Source organism: Macaca mulatta, chromosome 6 (genome assembly GCF_049350105.2).
Source record: "Macaca mulatta isolate MMU2019108-1 chromosome 6, T2T-MMU8v2.0, whole genome shotgun sequence".
NCBI classification, from domain to species: Eukaryota; Metazoa; Chordata; class Mammalia; order Primates; family Cercopithecidae; genus Macaca; species Macaca mulatta.
In genome coordinates, this window is record NC_133411.1 from 79,232,743 (window position 1) to 79,251,254 (window position 18,512).

Consider the following 18,512-nt stretch of genomic DNA (forward strand, 5'->3'; position numbering starts at 1 on the left):
TTTTCCTTCAATATACTGTTCACATTGCATATGGAAACCAAGTCCCTCAGCTCATGCAGTTTTTGAAATGTGAAAAATTGGTGAGGTTAGATTAAGTTGATTGGTAGAATCTGAAGGCACAGACTACAAGGACAATATTTTCCATTGGTTTCCATTGTAAAATTAGAGACATCAGGAAAAATAGACTCTTAAAGGCATTTTGAACTTTCCAATAAAAGTGGAAAGAAAAGAGCATAATTTTCTGGCCAGGAACCATGAGCACCACAATTTCTTTTCAAAATCTCTGCTACTTGATAACAATTAAAAGGATTGTTAAAGTTCCTTAAGCGCCTTCACTTTTATTTTCATGAAATGGAATTGTTAAAAGTCCCTTAGAAGTCAGACTGTTGATATTACTGTTGGGAAATTATAAGGAAGAGTCGGCAGAGGGGGGAGGTCATGTTACTTTTTTTCTTGTCACTTAAATTGACCAGCTTCTTTCTGAGCATTTTTTACCAATAGACTAAGAGTAGTAGCCATAAAGATCCTTTAACCATTTACAAGTTAAAACCAAAATGTGTCTTAAATAGTTCTACTGACTTACTACCTACTGTGGGACAGATGCTGTGCTTGATACTAGGGATACTTAAACTTTATGCCTACAAGGTGTTTTCTTTCAGTCTAATCTAGTCTAGTCTAGAGGTAGTATAATGTAGTGGGTAATACTAGAGGTCTGGAGTAGACTATTGGTGTTCAAATCCCAGCTTCTCAGTTTAGTAGCTTTGTAACCTTAGATACTTTATTTAACTGATGTTTTCTTTATATCTGTAAAATGAGTCAGTAATTGACCTACCTTCTTGGATTGTTATACACCTAGTTGATAAAAGTAAATTAGAACAGTGCCTGCCACGGAGTAAGCAAGTACTTCATGTTAGCTATTAAAGTATTAATAGTGCTATTTCTGTTGTAATTATCCTGGTGTTTCCTTTTGTATTACTCTTTCACAGTTTAATAAAGGGGACAGTGATAGACATACAAGCACCTTATAAGGAAATATAATCTAAAATAAATGAAATTGAATTCTCTCTGAAAATAAAAATTTCATAGGACTGTACTCAGCAAGTGAGGCAGAAGCGTTTTCTAACATTTTAAAATATTTTGCTTTACTATTAAATAATATGTTAATATTTGTTTACTACTTGATAGTCCTACAGAATTTAGCCAATTCTCCACCCTACAAAAACAGTAAACCTCTGGAGGAAGTGCCTCTAACATATAGTAGGCCCTCAATAACAATTTGCCAAGTGAATAAGTAAACTGATTTTCTTCACTTGCCATTGTTTCTATGGTATCAAGTCTGCTAAGTCTAATGTATTGATGAAAAGTTTATTGGTTACTAGTACATGGCTATAATGTGTAACCTTGGCAAAGCTAGGTATTCATTGACAGTAGTAACAAAAGTGACAAATGCAAGATGATGGCATTGGATATCTCCACCCCCAACCCAGTTGCTGTTCTCTAGAGTAAATTAATGAAATCTTTTAATAAAATTTAATGGAAGATGCACTGTTAATGGCAATGCCTGCTGGGAAAACAGTGCTCTTCTCTATGTAAAACACATGATTAAAACAGGAACTATCTAGTTTTGAGAGGGTCAAATGTGGAAGCAGGACTTGGGTAAATCAACATTTTAAAAATGCTGCAATAGTACTTCAGATAGTGTCCCATTTGATCATTGAATTTCTCCTCTGAATTTCTTGTAATGAGACTTTAGGTTCATTTTGTAGAGATTTCTGTGATTTCCTGAAAAAAGACAGTGGGACACATTGGATTTTACTTATTTTTTAAATGCTTGTTTTACTGCTTTTAATACACGTATGTGTAAATAAAGTAAGACTATGTGTGACATGAGGAAGGCTTCATTGTGTTTTTCTTTCACATCCCCGCTCTGAGAGATGTCTTTTTCTTCTAGTGGAAGCTTGTTGGTATAAGGAAATGAGTATGGACTCTGATTCCGTGAAAGCCAGATTCAGATCTTCTGCTGGTTATCAAGCTACTTAACTTCTATTAATGTGTTTCCTTATTTGTAAAATTGAATAATAACATGTTAAGAGTTTTGAAGATTAAACAAAATAGCCTATTGTCCATTCAGACATTGTATTTTTACCTTGCAGACGTACTTGTAGGGAACAGCATAATATTTAATATTATTTTTATTGAACAACATCAGTTTAGGGTTAAGTTAGAAAATCAGTATATATTAATATTTGTTGATTATTGCATCTATATCACCTTTTTATAGAACTTGAATCTATTACCACCTCTCACCTTAAAAATCAGGGTTGGTAGGGAAGTCTTTTGTCTCTGCTTCTGGGTGGGCAAACAAATGGTCCTATGTCCTAATGACATGGTTTCTTAAAAATTAAAAATTTCCCCAAAATACAACTGATTGTACTCTATCAGAAAAGAACAGCTGTTCATCTTTTATCAAAATCATAATCTTTGTCAGCTATTTCACATTTAATTCTTATAATTAATATTGTAGGCCATTGAGTCACTTTTTGGTATGTTATCTTCGTAGGGTTTCTTTAAATGTCACCAGCTTGCAGACTACTTATTTGTGTATAAGCCTTTCTAAAACTAGAAAAAATTATTTCTTGTGCAACAGAATCTCTTTGCATTAGCTGGTGATGAAGAACCAGAGGTACGGAAAAATGTGTGCCGAGCGCTTGTGATGTTGCTCGAAGTTCGAATGGATCGCCTGCTTCCTCACATGCATAACATAGTTGAGGTAACACTGGCAATTTAAAGGCTCTTTCCTCATCTTTCCCCTAAGAGAAATACTAGATAGAAAATGCAGCATACCAGGTGGGGAGGGGACTATAAAATAATTATGATTGTCTTAAAATTATGAGTTATCTTTGTGGGGAGTTTTGTATTTCTGGATATAGTTGTATGTACTATATAACTTTGGAAGTGTTTTAAGTAGTATGTTATCTAGAGTCTCCTTTTCACTTCCGAAGTTCCATATGGTAGAGAGAAGGGAGGATCTTTTTTAAAGCATGTAGTCTAAGATCTGTTAAAAAGCTAGCATTCGTGGTATGCAGCAACTCCTGTTCTAAAACTTTAGGAAACGTGGCTGCATAAGGTAGGCCTATTTTTTCTTTGAAAAGTCAGGCAGGACTGATTGAAAGTTTAGTGTTAACTAAAGTGAAGAAATATTTTATCAGTTGCTTGGTCACAGCTGGGGAGCCTAATTTATAATGTTACAGTTTTTTCTTTTATAGAGTCTTCATTTTAAGAAATATATATGGAGTTCTTAGTTTTTATTTTTATGTTCTAAGAAGACTTAATATTTGATTAACATTCACATTTCAAAAATCTCAGTGGTATCATAAAAAAACTACACAGAAACATAATACATTCACTGAACACTTTTCATTGGGTAACATTTTAAATCAGTGTTTCTTTAATTTAACTGTATTTTATAGTCACCTAGGAAACTTTTAAAAAATTCAGATGCCTAGGTTGAAAACCATAAAGTAAAAAGCTTGCTTGATAATGGGACTGAATTGATACTAATTGTGTGATTTAAACTGACTAATAGTAAGGATCTTGTGTTTCCAGTACATGCTACAGAGGACTCAAGATCAAGACGAAAATGTGGCTTTAGAAGCCTGTGAATTTTGGCTAACTTTAGCTGAACAGCCAATATGCAAAGATGTACTCGTAAGGCATCTTCCTAAGTAAGTGTTCCTTCTTATAAATGCTGCCTTGTTCTTTAATTTCTAAGTGATTCTTCATTTTCGTATTTTTATAAAATTCATTCTTTTGCCATCAGGGAGTGAGATTCTAAAGAAGCCAGACTTAATTTTATTGTTAGTAAAGAGATTTTTCAAAAAGCAATTGCCTATTTTAAATTATAATTGATTTTGGATAATTTACAGCACAGTATTTTGGGTTTTTTTTTTTTTAATTGTTACTTAACCACAGACTCTTACGAGGCTTTTTTCCCAAGAAATAATTTCCCACTAGTTGTGATGCAACAAAATTTAGTTAATGTTAAGCCCATTTTTCTAAAGTAAAGTATTTCTAAAATACAAGCTCATGGGAGAAAACTAAATTGCAGAAAATTTTATATTTTCTGCATTTTCACCACTCTGAGTAATCACTGGCAGTATTTTTGCTGTCATCTTTTAATGTTCTTTTCTGTGAAAGTACCATATACCAAATAGCATGTATTCAGGGTGTTTGAGAAGGAATTGGATTTAATAATATATAATACATTAACATGACATCTCGCCTGTAGTTAGTGCTTAAAATTTTAAATATACTATTTAAAATTTCAGTTGTTTACTATTTAAAATTTTCAGTTGTTATATGCTGTGTGCTTTCCTCCATGTCATTAGTCTTTAAAACTTCAGTGGAGGTATGCTATTCTATCATAGTATACATAACCATATTTACATAATTGACGATTGTATATGTGTATAGTATAGAGAGAGAAAGACTGTTCTCTGCCGTTGAATAGGTTGTTTTGGCTTTTTTTCCCCCTCATAAATAATCCTGAAGTGAATATCTTTCTTTGTCAATAAAAGGTTATTCCTTTTTGTTGTGATTGCTAGGAGTGATTTTTTTCCCCAGAGTCAAAGTATATGAGCATTTTAATGATTTTTCACAATATTCCGAATAGTTCTCTAGGAAATTTATAGAACTGCATGCGCCACTGTGTGTCTATCACAACTTTGGCAGCCACGAATTTTAATGTCTCAAATCTTAGTCATCTGGATAAGAAAAAATAATTATTTTAATATGTCTTAATAGTAAAGGGTTTTTGTTTCTTTTTTTCTGTTTCAGATATTTATGGTACTTGAATGTTCTTATTGTCCTATGGTCAACTGAGTTTTTTCTTTCCATCAAGAAAGCAACAGTAAAGTCACTTTATTTGGAGGGTGAGGTTAAGCAAGATGTGGTGTTTAATTTTAATTAAATTAAATTTTAAGCAAGGCACGTCATATCTTGCTTAACCTTACTCTCCAAATACACTGACTGGATTTTTTTCTCTTTAGGAAATCTATTATTTTTCCTTTCCTCTTTACTTTGTAATACCACTTTAATGATACGTTTGGGTTTCTGTGGGGTCATATAATTCTAAAAGTCATAGATAATTTTTATAAAAACTGCAGAGATTTTCTTTTTTTCAAGAGCAGAAATCCACTTTTATTTATTGACTTTTCATTAGTTTAAATCCTTGAGGGGTACAGCATCACTCAGATTTTGTGTCCAATGGCCTCAACAGGAAGATTGCTTTGAAATTTGGCATGAACCATGGCACTGTTTCCATGGGCCCAGATTACTCTGGCTTTGTTTGGTTTGCCACCAGGAATCTCTGTGTTTTTCTTTGTTTTATATACATAAGCACATCTCTTGCCCAAAGAGAATTCTGTTTCACCTCATGCATAAACATCTTCAATTTTAAGAAGAGCTGTGTGTTTCCTTTGGTTCTGGAGGCCCTGCTTTTAGCCAGCAGAAAAGGCCTTGGACCACAGCCTTCCAGACATACTTTTTTAGAACTCCTATTCCCACCAGACTCCAGTTATTTGCCCCCAAATTTCAGCAGCAGGTGCTTCACTCCAGAGATTTTATTAATGAAAACCTAGGCTATAACTTTAGAGATGATGTTGAAAATGAGGAATTACAACTAGGTACTCTTAACTCTATTATTGCACTAATATAATCCAAATATTCCTAAAACAAGCAGGAAATTAAAAGTTCAGCACTACCCATTTTGCTGTACTAATTAGGTGCCAACCTTAAACAACTCAAGCCAGTCATGACTGAGTTTGATTTATGTCTTCCCTACTATTGTAAGAGGAGGTCTCACTGTATTGCCCAAGCTGGTCTTGATCCTCTGGCCTCAAGCAATCCATACTTCTTGGCTTCCCAAAGCATCGGGATTACAGCCATGGATAACTGCACCCGGTGGGAGCCATTTTTATATATAAAACACAGCTGTTTTTATTGTTTTAGTTAATGTATTGACAGGATAGCAGAATATCATCATCAGTCTGATGCACAATGAAATAACTTGTTTTTCCTAGTTGTTAACCACACTTGCTTAGTATAATACGAGCAAAAAGCATTTGCATGGGAATTAAAATTGTTATGTGTTACAAGATCGCTCATAAATAAAAACTCATTTAGAAAGCGCCATTGTAGGCTGGGCACAGTAACTCAATGCCTGTAACCCCAGCACTTTGGGAGCAAGAGGCGGGCAGATGGCTTGAGCTCAGGAGTTCAAGACCAGCCTGGGCAACATGGTGAAACCCTGTCTCTATCAAAAATACAAAAATTAGCTGGGCATGGCAGCACATGCCTGTAATCCCAGCTACTTGGGTGGCTGAGGCAGGAGAGTCACTTGAACCCAGGAGGCAGAAGCTGCAGTGAGCCATGAGCCGAGATGGCATCACTGCACTCCAGCCTGGGCAACAGAGTGAAACCCTGTCTCAAAAAAAATGCACCAATGTAACAGGGAGGATATTAAGTTCTATTATCATTCTGGGCTATATAGTCCTATTTTTTTTAACTAGTACTATGTTATTGAACATTAATGTATTTTGTAATCTGGTATAGCAGCTCTTGATTTCTCTTGTTTTTACGAAATTGTTTTGGCTTTTTCCCACCTTTATTCTTGTACATTAATGTCTTATAGGACTGTTGTGTGGCTTTTCCATGTAAAACAACCCAGTGCTCAGGCCATATTTAAGTAGTCAGTAAATGTTTATTATCTATATTACTACCTTTATGTGATGTTGCATTAAAAAACTCGTTTTTTGACTGGGTGCAGTGGCTCACGCCTATAATCCCAGCACTTTAGGAGTCGAAGGCAGGTGGATCACCTGAGGTCAGGAGTTCAAGACCAGCTTGGCCAACATAGTGAAACCCCATCTCTACTAAAAATATAAAAAATTAGCCAGGCTTGGTGGTGCGTGCTTGTAGTCTCAGCTACTTGGGAGGCTAAGGCAGGAGAATAGCCTGAACCCAGGAAGCAGACGTTGCAGTGAGCCAAGATCGTGCCATTACACTCCAGCCTGGGTGACGAGCAAGACTCCATCTCAAAAAAAAAAAAAAAAAATATTGTTTTTAATGGCTACATGGGGGCTTCAGGAGAAATCTTCACAATTAGACCTGTTCAAAAATAATAATTTGCCTAGCGTGATTGCCAGGCACATGCCAGATTGCCACATGGTCACAGTTAATTTCCGTGTCTTATTTTCTGGCCTAATTTTTTCTTATTTGCCCAGTCTTACCAGCCAGTCCTTTATTTCTTGCAAACCTTGCTAGGCCCATCTGCCACCCCATTCCAAGGCCCTTGACCTCTTTGTGTTCTAATCTGATTCTTTTTTATTATTATTATTTTGAGATGGAGTCTCGCTCTGTTGCCCAGGCTGGAGTGTAGTGGCGTGATCTCAGCTCACTACAACCTCCACCACCCAGGCTCAAGCGATTCTCCTGCCTCAGCCTCCCGAGTAGCTGGCACTACAGGCACGTGCCACCATGTCTGGCTAATTTTTGTATTTTTAGTAGAGACCGGGTTTCACTATGTTGACCAGGCTGGTCTCAAACTCCTGACCTTGTGATCCGCTTGCCTCGACCTAATCTGATTATTTTTATTCTCTTTATGTGACAAACATCAGAGCCATGAATAAACCCTACTAACGCGAAACTTCTGTCTACCCTACTCTAGACTAATTGAACTGTGAACTCTTTTCTTTAACCAGGTTGTCGAATGCCTTTGGGGAAAATTACACTCCCCCAGGGGGATTGTTGGCTATAGAAATCTGTGGTCATCATCCACAAGTGGACCCTTCACAATCTGCTAATTCATGTTCCAGATCAGCTTTTATCTTTTAGTCACCAAGAGCAACTGTTTGAAACCTTTGTCACTCTTTTGATGTTCTCTTAATGCACTTTGAGCTCTTATTGCTTATAAAGAAAGCAGGTGACCCATTATCTTGCCCCAAAACTTACAGATAATATTTTCATATGAGTTGTCCTCTCCTAACCAAACTTAAGTTCCGTATAGTATAAATTTTTCATATCCCCAGAGACCTCACCGTACCAGATAAATACTCACTCCTAGCTTCTCCCTGTTGCCTCATTTTCCATAACTTTATAACTTGCTGCAGTTTTTTCTGTCTTCAAAAAAACAACTCAAACTTTTTTTGAGTGGGACTTACTGTCTTCACTTCTTTAACCCACATCTTGTTAACTCTTCATTATCTTACATTCTGATGTCTGTCCTCACCATTTCTCTGAAATTGTTGACAAAGATCATCAGTGATTAACTGTTAGTGATCCAGATACACCTGTTTCTCCTGCAAAATGCCTGTAGCTTACAAAATATAGTTCTATGTATTTTAAGTCTTACCTAGTTAAATTATGCTAACTATAATGTTTACTACTAATCTTTCTATTTTCGAATTTAGAAGGACTTTGAGCGTGAAAGTTTGACTAGCCCACATTTCTTAAACCTATCCAGGGGATTTTGTATTTCACTGCTTCCTTTTCTCTATTAGCATTTCTTCAGTTAATGAGAGCAGATATATATCACTGAATAAGTTCAAAGACAATATTACCGTTAATTATCTCATTGGTTTTATTAGTACACACAAGGTTAAGACTTACTAATTATTCTGTTGAGATCTTTTGGACTTTGTTTCATGAATTTCTTTCTTTATAGGTTGATTCCTGTGTTAGTGAATGGCATGAAGTACTCAGATATAGATATTATCCTACTTAAGGTAAGGAAGGTTTTTTTGATGAATAGGGAACATGATTTTTATATTGATTTAGTACATCTTTGAATTTGGCCAATAAAACATTCATTGAGAATAGATATCCAGTAAATAGACTTCCTATTGTCTATAATAGGTTATAGAAGTTTAAAGTTAGAAGCATAAGTTTGAGTAATGATAAATTCTTGCTTAATTTGGTACTAGATGGTGACATTGGTAGGGTTATTATTAATTTCCCCTTAATTACTTGGAGTTATTTTAAAAATATTCTTATATATGCTGCTCTGAATTTGATTCAGGTACACTTAGATTATACCAGCCACTGGAGGCCATGTAGTTGGCTGAAAGGGACATATAACCTAATAGGTGTGTTATGTCAATCTGTTCGCCCCTCCATAAGGAATATGTTCTGTACGTGGGCGTGGTTCTTAATCACTCTGGAAGTATACTTCAGAATCCTGTGCATGACCCCATCTCTGGATATTCTGTTTCTCTTACTCATGTACATGTTATTAGCCTATAATGAATGCCACCAAAAATTTATCTTAAAAAAAACAACAGGGTGATGTTGAAGAAGATGAAACGATTCCTGATAGTGAACAGGATATACGGCCACGTTTTCACCGATCAAGGACAGTGGCCCAGCAGCATGATGAAGATGGAATTGAAGAGGAAGATGATGATGATGATGAAATTGATGATGATGATACAATTTCTGACTGGAATCTAAGTAAGTCAGAAAGGGAAAAGCACAGTTGCCTGCTGTGGTAACAACTTTATTGGGGTATAATTCATCTGTCCAGTTTACTACCCATTAAAGTATACAATTCATTGGTTTTTAGTATATTCAGAGAACTGTTGAACGATTACCAAAATCAGTTGTAGAATGTTTTCATCACCCATACCCTTCAGCAGTAACTCCCTATTGTTTACTGGCTCTGGGGAACTACTAGTCAATATTCTGTCTCTGGGTTTGCCTATTCTAGACATTCTGTGTAAATGGAGTCATACAATACATTGTCCTTTGTGACCATCTTCTTTGACTTAGCATAAAGTTTTCACAGTTCATGTTGTGGCATTCACTTGTATTATGAAATAATATTTCATTGTAGTAATATGCCACATATTAGTTATCCATTCATTGGTTGGTGGATGTTTGTGTTTCTCTTTTTGTGGCTGTTGAGTTGTGATGCTATAAATACTCATGTACAATTTTTGTGTGTAGGCTTTTTTTTTTTTTTTTTTGAGACAGGGTCTCTGTCACCCAGGCTGGTGTGATTATGCAATGGCACAGTCATGGCCCACTGCAGCCTTGATCTCCCCGGGCTCTGGTGATCCTCCCACCTCAGCTCCGCAAGTAGCTGGGACTACAGGTGTGCACCAGTACACCTGGCTGATTTTTTTGTGTGTTTTTTGTTTGTTTGTTTGTTTTTTGGTAGAGACGGTTTTGCCATGTTGCCCAGGCTGGTCTTGAACTGTTGGGTTCAAACGATCCACCCGCCTTGCCCTCCCAAAGTGTTAGGATTACAGGCGTGAGCCCCTGTGTCTGGCCCAACATGTATTCAGTTCTCTTGGGTAAACACTCTGGAGAAGGATTGTTGGGGTCATATGGTAACCGTATATTTAACCTTTTGAGAAATAACCTTTTGAGAAATTGATGTTTTCCAAAGTGACTGCACCATTCTGCTTTCCTAGCACCGTTGTCTGGAGGGTTCCAGTTTCTTCACATGCTCACTTGCCTTATTATTATCTCTTTATTATTATAGTCATTCCAGTGGATGTGAGGTAGTATTTTGTGGTTTTGGTTTGCATTTTCCTGGTGGGCCTGCTCTTATTTTATCATTATTGTATTCTTAAACTACCGTTTCTCAAAAGGCTGTTTGTTTTAATACTGTAAGAACATTACCACAAGCTTTTTTGGTTTTTCTAACATGAGTGTTTTTTGTGTGGTAATTTGCATGAGAATTGGCTATCATAGGTAATTCTAAAATAATATAAGTTGTTATGTTCAAAACTTATGAAATATGCTTTTTAAAATATGTTAATTTCCAACCTTAGCTGCAAATCACATCACCTGTAGAGCTAGCATTCTGGCCCACACTTCCTAATTGGGGATGAACCTAAACACCTGTGTTCTGATTTTGCTTGCTTGCTTGCTTGCTGGTTTTTAAACCTCTACTACTCTAGTTCAGGGTTTCTCAGCCTTGGCACTATTGGCATTTTGGGCCACATAAGTTTTTTTTTTTTCTTACATGTGAATGCGACATCATGCACGTAATTCTTTGTTGTGGGGGCTGTCCTGCACATTATGGGATGTTAAGCAGCATCCCTGGCCTGTACCCAAAGATGCCAGCAGCACAAACAGTTGTGACAACCAGCAATGCCTCCAGGCATTGCTAGATATCCCCTGGGGGAGCAAAATTGCCCCCAGTTTAGAGCCCCTACTCTAGTTCAAAGTGTTGGGCTTTCTAATAACTATGAATAAAGCAGTTAAGGACAGACATTATTAGTCTGGGCTGTGTCATTCGTTTGGTTAGATAATGCTGATTCCTCTGTTGCCTCTTCAGCTTCCTATAGCTAACATTCTATTTAGAGTGCCTAATGTGCCAGGCACTAGGCCAAGGACTTTACATGCATATGAAAGTCTTACTTAATCATAAGTAAGAATAAAGTCATATTTATATTTAAGATTTCCAACAACCTTGAATAGGTAAGAAAACTGCAGAAAGAGAAATTTACCCAAGGTTAGCATAGCTAGTACTGATAGCACATCTAGTATTGGTACGCGAGTCTCACTTGTTAAGACAACCCATGGTGTTCACTGCTATTACAGATTATCTCCCAGTGTATCCCTACTTTCAGACTGGGGGAGCCGGATGGCTCAAGATCATTACACAGATAACTAGAGGAGAAGCCAAATTTCTAAAAGTGAAATCAGATTATATGTACTCTGCTGCTTTCTTTCTGTATATCATATGCCTCATTCTTCATCAGTACATACAAATTTAGATTTCCTTTTATTGCATGTCAGTGTACTGTTTAGTTGTATGGATCTACCATGTGGTATAACTAAGATCCTTATTGATAGGTAAGGTGTTAATTTCTGGCCAATGTAATGGCTTTGTTTTTTGTTTTTTGTTTTTAAGGATTTTGTTACTGTCTAGTAGTTTGTGATTCATCATTTGCTATGCCTAGTTTTTGATTTTTTTTTTTTGATATTTTGATTTTTGATATTTTCTTAGTCCATTCTGTGCTACTATAACAGGATACCTGAAGTTCAGAGTGGAGGGGCTGCATCTGGTGAGAACTTTCTTGCAACATCTGATGACAGAAAGACACACATAAGAGAGAGCTCAATTCACACTTACAATAAGCCAGCTCTCTTGATAGCTAACCCACTCCTGCAATAACAACATTAAACCATTTATGAGGGCAGAACCCTTAAGACCTAAGCCTCTCTTATTAGGTCCCATCTCCCATCTTTGTTGCTTTAGGGATTAGGTTTCCAGCACATGAACTTTCAGGAACATGTTCCTACCCATAACAGTTAAATGATATTTTTCGATTTTGTTGCTCTTGTCTAAATTATTATGATAATAAAATCTGGGTTGATTTATAGTCCCATAGTTAATTCTTTGTCTGTAAAGAGTATTTTCTAGCATGTTTTATGTTTCATGTGTCAGTGACTTTTGTTCCAATTTTTGTGTCTAAATTCTAGCTAAGTAATTGCGTATTAAATTCTAGATGATTTACCGCTGGAAATGTTAAGTAGAATTAATATATGTTTTTTGCATGATTGTAACATTGATTGTAATCATGATTGTAATATGATTATATCGTATTGAGTGGTTATATTAGAAGCATTGACTTGAATGGCACAGTATTTGTTTTAGTTTTTCTGTATAGGCAGAATTCTAGTATGATAGTTATGTACAGAATACAATGTCTTCACAATTAATTTGCCAAGTAAGTTCTTGTCATAAAAAATATTCATCTTAATAGAAAATGTTTTTGACCGGGCATGGTGGCTCACACCTGTAATCCCAGCACTTTGGGAGGCCAAGGTGGGCGGATCATGAGGTCAGGAGTTAGAGACCATCCTGGCCAACATGGTGAAACCTCGTCTCTACTAAAAATACAAAAATCAGCTGGGCGTTGTGGCATACACCTGTAATCCCATCTACTCAGGAGACTAAGGTGGAAGAATCATTTGAACCTGGGAGGAGGATCTTGCAGTGAGCCGAGAACGTGCCACTGCACTCCAGCCTGGGCAGCAGAGCAAGACTCTGTCTCAAAAAAAAATGACGGCCGGGCGCAGTGGCTCAAGCCTGTAATCCCAGCACTTTGGGAGGCCGAGACGGGCGGATCACAAGGTCAGGAGATCAAGACCATCCTGGCTAACACGGTGAAACCCCGTCTCTACTAAAAAATACAAAAAACTATCGGGCGTGGTGGCGGGTGCCTGTAGTCCCAGCTACTCGGGAGGCTGAGGCAGGAGAATGGCTTAAACCCGGGAGGCAGAGCTTGCAGTGAGCTGAGATCCGGCCACTACACTCCAGCCTGGGCGACAGAGTGAGACTCCGTCTCAAAAAAAAAAACAAAACAAACAAAAAAAACAGAAAATGTTTTCATGTGACAGACTACGTCCTATTCAATTGAATTCTTACTTTAAAACCCTGTATTAGAGATATGAACAAACAGTTACATATACAGTAAATATTTTAATATATAAGTAATAAGAGGTTAATGTAATGTTTTTGAATTAAATATTTCCTTAGGAAAATGTTCTGCTGCTGCCCTAGATGTTCTGGCAAATGTGTATCGTGATGAGCTGCTGCCACATATTTTGCCCCTTTTGAAAGAATTACTTTTTCATCATGAATGGGTTGTTAAAGAATCAGGCATCTTGGTTTTAGGAGCAATTGCTGAAGGTAAGTCTAAGTCCAGTTTGAATTATGTAAGTTGGCTTCTTACTACTATTAGGTACTAATAAGGCTAGGCGACTTTAAGGAATTTCTGTTTTGAAGCAGATAACTGGTATTAAACAGCCATATGCTGGCTTCTAACCCCAGCCAGATATTTTGCAAAATGTTTTTGTTATAATAAAGGTAACAGAGGCCAGGCATGTTGTCTCACACCTGTAATTCCAGAACTTTGGGAGGCCTAGGTGGGTGGATCACCTGAGGTGGGTTCGAGACCAGCCTGGCCAACATGGTGAAACCACGTCTCTACTAAAAATACAAAAATTAGCTGGGTGTGGTGGCATGCGCCTGTAGTCCCAGCTACTTGGGAGGCTGAGGCAGGAGAATCGCTTGAACCTGGGAAGTGGCAGTTGCAGTGAGCTGAGATGGTGCCATTGCACTCCAGCTTTGGCAACAGAGCAAGACCCCATCTCAATAAAAAAATAACAAAAAAAATTAAGGGAACAGAATGAAAGGCTCTGATGTCTGAAGCATCCCCATTGCTTTAAAAAAAAAAAATCCTTGATTTCTTAGGTAAATCTAGGAAACACAATAAGGCAAGACTGTCATCATTCTCTATGAAGGGTTATTATTGATTCTGTCCTGGCAGTAAACATCTATTAGAAGAAATTGAAACACGTTAATAGGCATTTCTGAAAGCTATAATTCGTGTAGCAGAGATAAAATGAGGTCCTAACCCTATTATAAGATGCTTGGGAGTGGGTAGCTGTAACTTCAGGGTTTTAAAAATTTGGTATAGGTTATTGTAGTATATTTATAGCAGTAGAAATATTCTGGATTTTTTCATAGATACATGTTTTATTTTCACGATCAAAATAATAATAACCAAATCTTAGCATTTTGAAAGATTTATTTTTTTTCTAGGTTGCATGCAGGGCATGATTCCATACTTGCCTGAGCTTATTCCTCACCTTATTCAGTGCCTCTCTGATAAAAAGGCTCTTGTGCGTTCCATAACATGCTGGACTCTTAGCCGCTATGCACACTGGGTAGTCAGCCAGCCACCAGACACGTACCTGAAGCCATTAATGACAGAATTGCTAAAGCGCATCCTGGATAGCAACAAGAGAGTACAAGAAGCTGCCTGCAGGTGGGACAGATTCATAACACAGTGTTCTTTGTGGGAGTGAAAAACTAATTTTCAACCTTCTGATGGAGTGTTGGTGTTAAACCTTTAATGAAGTGTTTCGTAATTGAAAATTTTCCAGTTACATCGGAAAGCTTAGTTTTCTTTTTTCTTCTTGGTGAAGTTTTTTGCAGGATCTGTAGCTTTTGGGTTTGCATATTAGCATATTTTATACATTTTGTTTGGCCAGGAGAATTTTGTCATACGGGTTTTACCTGATGATTTTGTAGATCTAAATGTGACAACATCAATCTTAGCTGTTTCTTCCTTGGCTCATTTTTCCCACTCAGTGGTTATTATAACAGAATTATCTTACACCCTAATTCTCTCAAACATCTGAAGTAGTGATGACAGGACTCCTACTCTTGAAGGAATAACAAAGTTTGAGCAGAGTGACATCTTTAGACTACAGGTCAACCTCTGTAACTTAGAAAGTCCCACAGGGACCTGTGCTCTGTTACTTACCAGTTACAGGTCTTGAGTGCTTAGTAGTTCTGCTCCAGTAGCCATTCTGTTGTTGCTTTGGAGGCTGTCTCTTCATATCAAAGCAGCAGTTGCTATTATTACTGCAAATATTCCAGTTTCCTGGAACAAACCTTTATATTTTAAAAGGGCCTTCTGCTTATGTTTATAGTTCTTACTTTTTCGAGTAGATTTGCTTTTACCGTTGACCTTGATAGTAGGAAGAAAAACTGTTGAACAAAGGAAAGTAAAATTTCATTTTATTTTTTTTTAGATGGAGTCTCGCTCTGTTGCCCAGGCTAGAGTGCAGTGGTACGATCTTGGCTTACTGCAATCTCCGCCTCCCGGGTTCAAGCGATTCTCCTGCCTCTGCCTCCTGAGTAGCTGGGACAACAGGTGTGCGATACCATGCCCAGCTGATTTTTGTATTTTTAGTAGAGATGGGGTTTTGCCATATTGGCCAGGCTGGCCTTGAACTCCTGACCTCAAGCGATCCACCCATCTTGGCCTCCCAAAGTGCTGGGATTGCAGGCGTGAGCCACCACACCTGGCAAGAAAAGTAAATCTGAGTTTGACCTTAATATCTGGAAGATATTCTTAGTGAGATGAAAGAAAGTTGAACAGGGGGCTATAGTGATTAATATAGCACTAAATAATTTCAAGGGAGGGAGGATATAGATTATGTTTGAGATCCTATAGTTTATTCATTCAGTACCTGGTTTTTGAGTTTTTTTAAGCTATTAATTGTTAAGCATATACTAAGTGCTGAGTTTACAGTCTCTGCCATCTTGAGGCATACAGGCTAGTAGGAGATACAAAGCAACAACATAATTATCATTTATAGCAGGTGCTATAGAAGAAATGGGTAAATAATTCACAGTGCTGATGACCAGGGCTTTCATTAACAGATGGTTTAGACCATTTTAGGAAATTTCTGATTGGGTAAAACAGAACATAAACATTTTAGAAATTAAGAGTTAGATATGTCTTGCAGTCAATAAGTACTCTTTTCTTTTTTTTTTTTTTTAACAGTGCCTTTGCTACCCTAGAAGAGGAGGCTTGTACAGAACTTGTTCCTTACCTTGCTTATATACTTGATACTCTGGTTTTTGCATTTAGTAAATACCAGCATAAGAACCTGCTCATTCTTTATGATGCCATAGGAACATTAGCAGATTCAGTAGGACATCATTTAAACAAACCAGTAAGTATCTGTTAAGAACTATTATGGAAAATAATGTGTAGCATAGTTAACAATCAATAGGTTAGCGTATATTTGGAAATTAAGATGTTTTGGGAGATGTGAATAGGTAGCATTTGCTACTTTAAGGAGTATAGATCTTACAAAGGCAGCAAATATATCCCCTTTCATATGGTATTCTTTAAGTATATACTTGGTGTGGAAACTACAACAGCATTTCACATGAATGCTCTGATACTACTTAGAATGACTAAAGCAAAGGGATAAAAAAGTTTTTAGAATCTAGCTATCTGCTTTTTTCTAGTGGTTTTGAATCTCCTGCTTCATAAACACTGTAGCTTTAGAGTATGATATCTAGACATCTTTGTTTTCTCAGCAGGTATGGGGAGTATACTGTATAAAACAATTAGAAATTGGGGTGATAGGTTTAAAAATGCTAAATAATAATGCAAAAGTGCCTTGTTTCCAGTAGTGTTAAGAGAAGAGGAGGATGGATTTGTCTAATGAGGGTTTAAGTGATAGTAGAATTGTAATATAGCTCCACATACCCTGCTGAATAGACTTCTATATGATTGCTATATCAAAAGTCTTAAGAAATTGTTTTATTTTTAGGTTATACTTAAAATTTGGTACAGGGCAGTTTGTAGGTTTGCTTTGCTGTTGGTTGTTTGGTTTGGTTTTGTGGTGGTTTTCTGAATGTCTTTAGAATCTGTGCCCCTGTTTACATGATAACTGTTTATTCGTTTTATGGATCATTCTTTAGTTTGACACTTAAATGATTTTAAGTCTGTTTTTCTACAAATGCGTCTATATAAGTTTACCTCTTGATTTTAAAATGTACTGTATAGTAACAGCCATATTACATGTTACAGTTCCAGGACTAAAAAGAATTTATTTTTCTTTCTTTCTTTCTTTCTTTTCTTTTTTTTTTTTGTGTGTGTGTGTGTGACAAGGTCTCACTCTGTCACCTAGGCTAGAGGGCAGTGGTGTGATCATAGCTCATTGCAACCTCCACCTCCTGGGCTCAAGCGATCCTCCCATTTCAGCCTCCCATGTAGCTGAGACCACAGGCGGGTACCACCATTCGTGGCCAATGTTTTGTAGAGATAGGGTTTTGCCATGTTGCCCAGGCTGGCCCAAACTCCTGGGTTCAAGTGATCTGCCTGCCTCGGCTTCCCAAAGTGCTGGAATTACAGGTGTGAGCCGCCATGCCCAGCTGCAGAAATAAAAATGTTCTGTAACTTAAAAACTTAGATCTTCCTTGATTGTGATTTTTTTAAGTAATAGATTTTGATTAGCTGTGTGTTTGTTGATAGACTTTTCTTTTTCAGCAGGGATAAAAGATTAGTAGATCACTAGTTCTAGATCTAAAACTAGAACATGGTGATGTAAGTATAAAGGTAGGCAAAAGAAAGGAAAACTTTAAAAGGGAGTGTGCAGAAGTGAGGAATGACTCTTAAAATGCCTTTTGTAATGATTTTACACAATTGCTTAAAATGGATTTTAATTTTCAAAGACTCAGTGGTCTTGTTTACATGTGATAGTGGAAGTTTATATGTTTTTCATCATTGTAAATAGGAATATATTCAGATGCTAATGCCTCCACTGATCCAGAAATGGAACATGTTAAAGGATGAAGATAAAGATCTCTTCCCTTTACTTGAGGTATGCAGGGCTAGTAATATTTAATCTGTTGCCAAGAACACATGTTCAAATCCAAAATGGGTATATGTGATAAGAAAAGTGTTAATAAATTTATATTCTGAAGTAGACAAAGGAAATTATATTATACATGTTGTTTTCTAACCTGATTTACTTAATTGATAATAAATTATAGTTTTAAGTTCTCTTACGTTATCTACTCTCTATATATAGACAGTAGATAACATGCTGGTATACCAGGGTGTGTGTGTGTATATATCTTTTCACTTATAAATATATGTGAAGTAGTAGGATTTGGTGCC

The 18,512-nt window shown here is 36.8% G+C and overlaps 1 protein-coding gene and 1 pseudogene across 3 annotated transcripts in view; one reads left to right on the plus strand and one right to left on the minus strand.

Annotated features, from left to right (window-relative positions):
- The window catches only part of TNPO1 (transportin 1), a 98,853-nt gene that overhangs the window by 58,919 nt on the left and 21,422 nt on the right, over positions 1-18,512 (plus strand). For all 3 annotated transcript variants that reach the window (XM_015140266.3, XM_015140267.3, XM_028849506.2), the window contains exons 8-15: positions 2,648-2,770; positions 3,607-3,725; positions 8,723-8,783; positions 9,339-9,507; positions 13,556-13,708; positions 14,624-14,849; positions 16,380-16,551; positions 18,127-18,213. In XM_015140266.3, the coding sequence (XP_014995752.2) occupies positions 2,648-2,770; positions 3,607-3,725; positions 8,723-8,783; positions 9,339-9,507; positions 13,556-13,708; positions 14,624-14,849; positions 16,380-16,551; positions 18,127-18,213 (1,110 nt within the window). The remainder of the gene's footprint in view (positions 1-2,647; positions 2,771-3,606; positions 3,726-8,722; positions 8,784-9,338; positions 9,508-13,555; positions 13,709-14,623; positions 14,850-16,379; positions 16,552-18,126; positions 18,214-18,512) is intronic.
- On the minus strand, positions 5,223-5,540 carry LOC106998803 (large ribosomal subunit protein eL33 pseudogene; annotated as a pseudogene).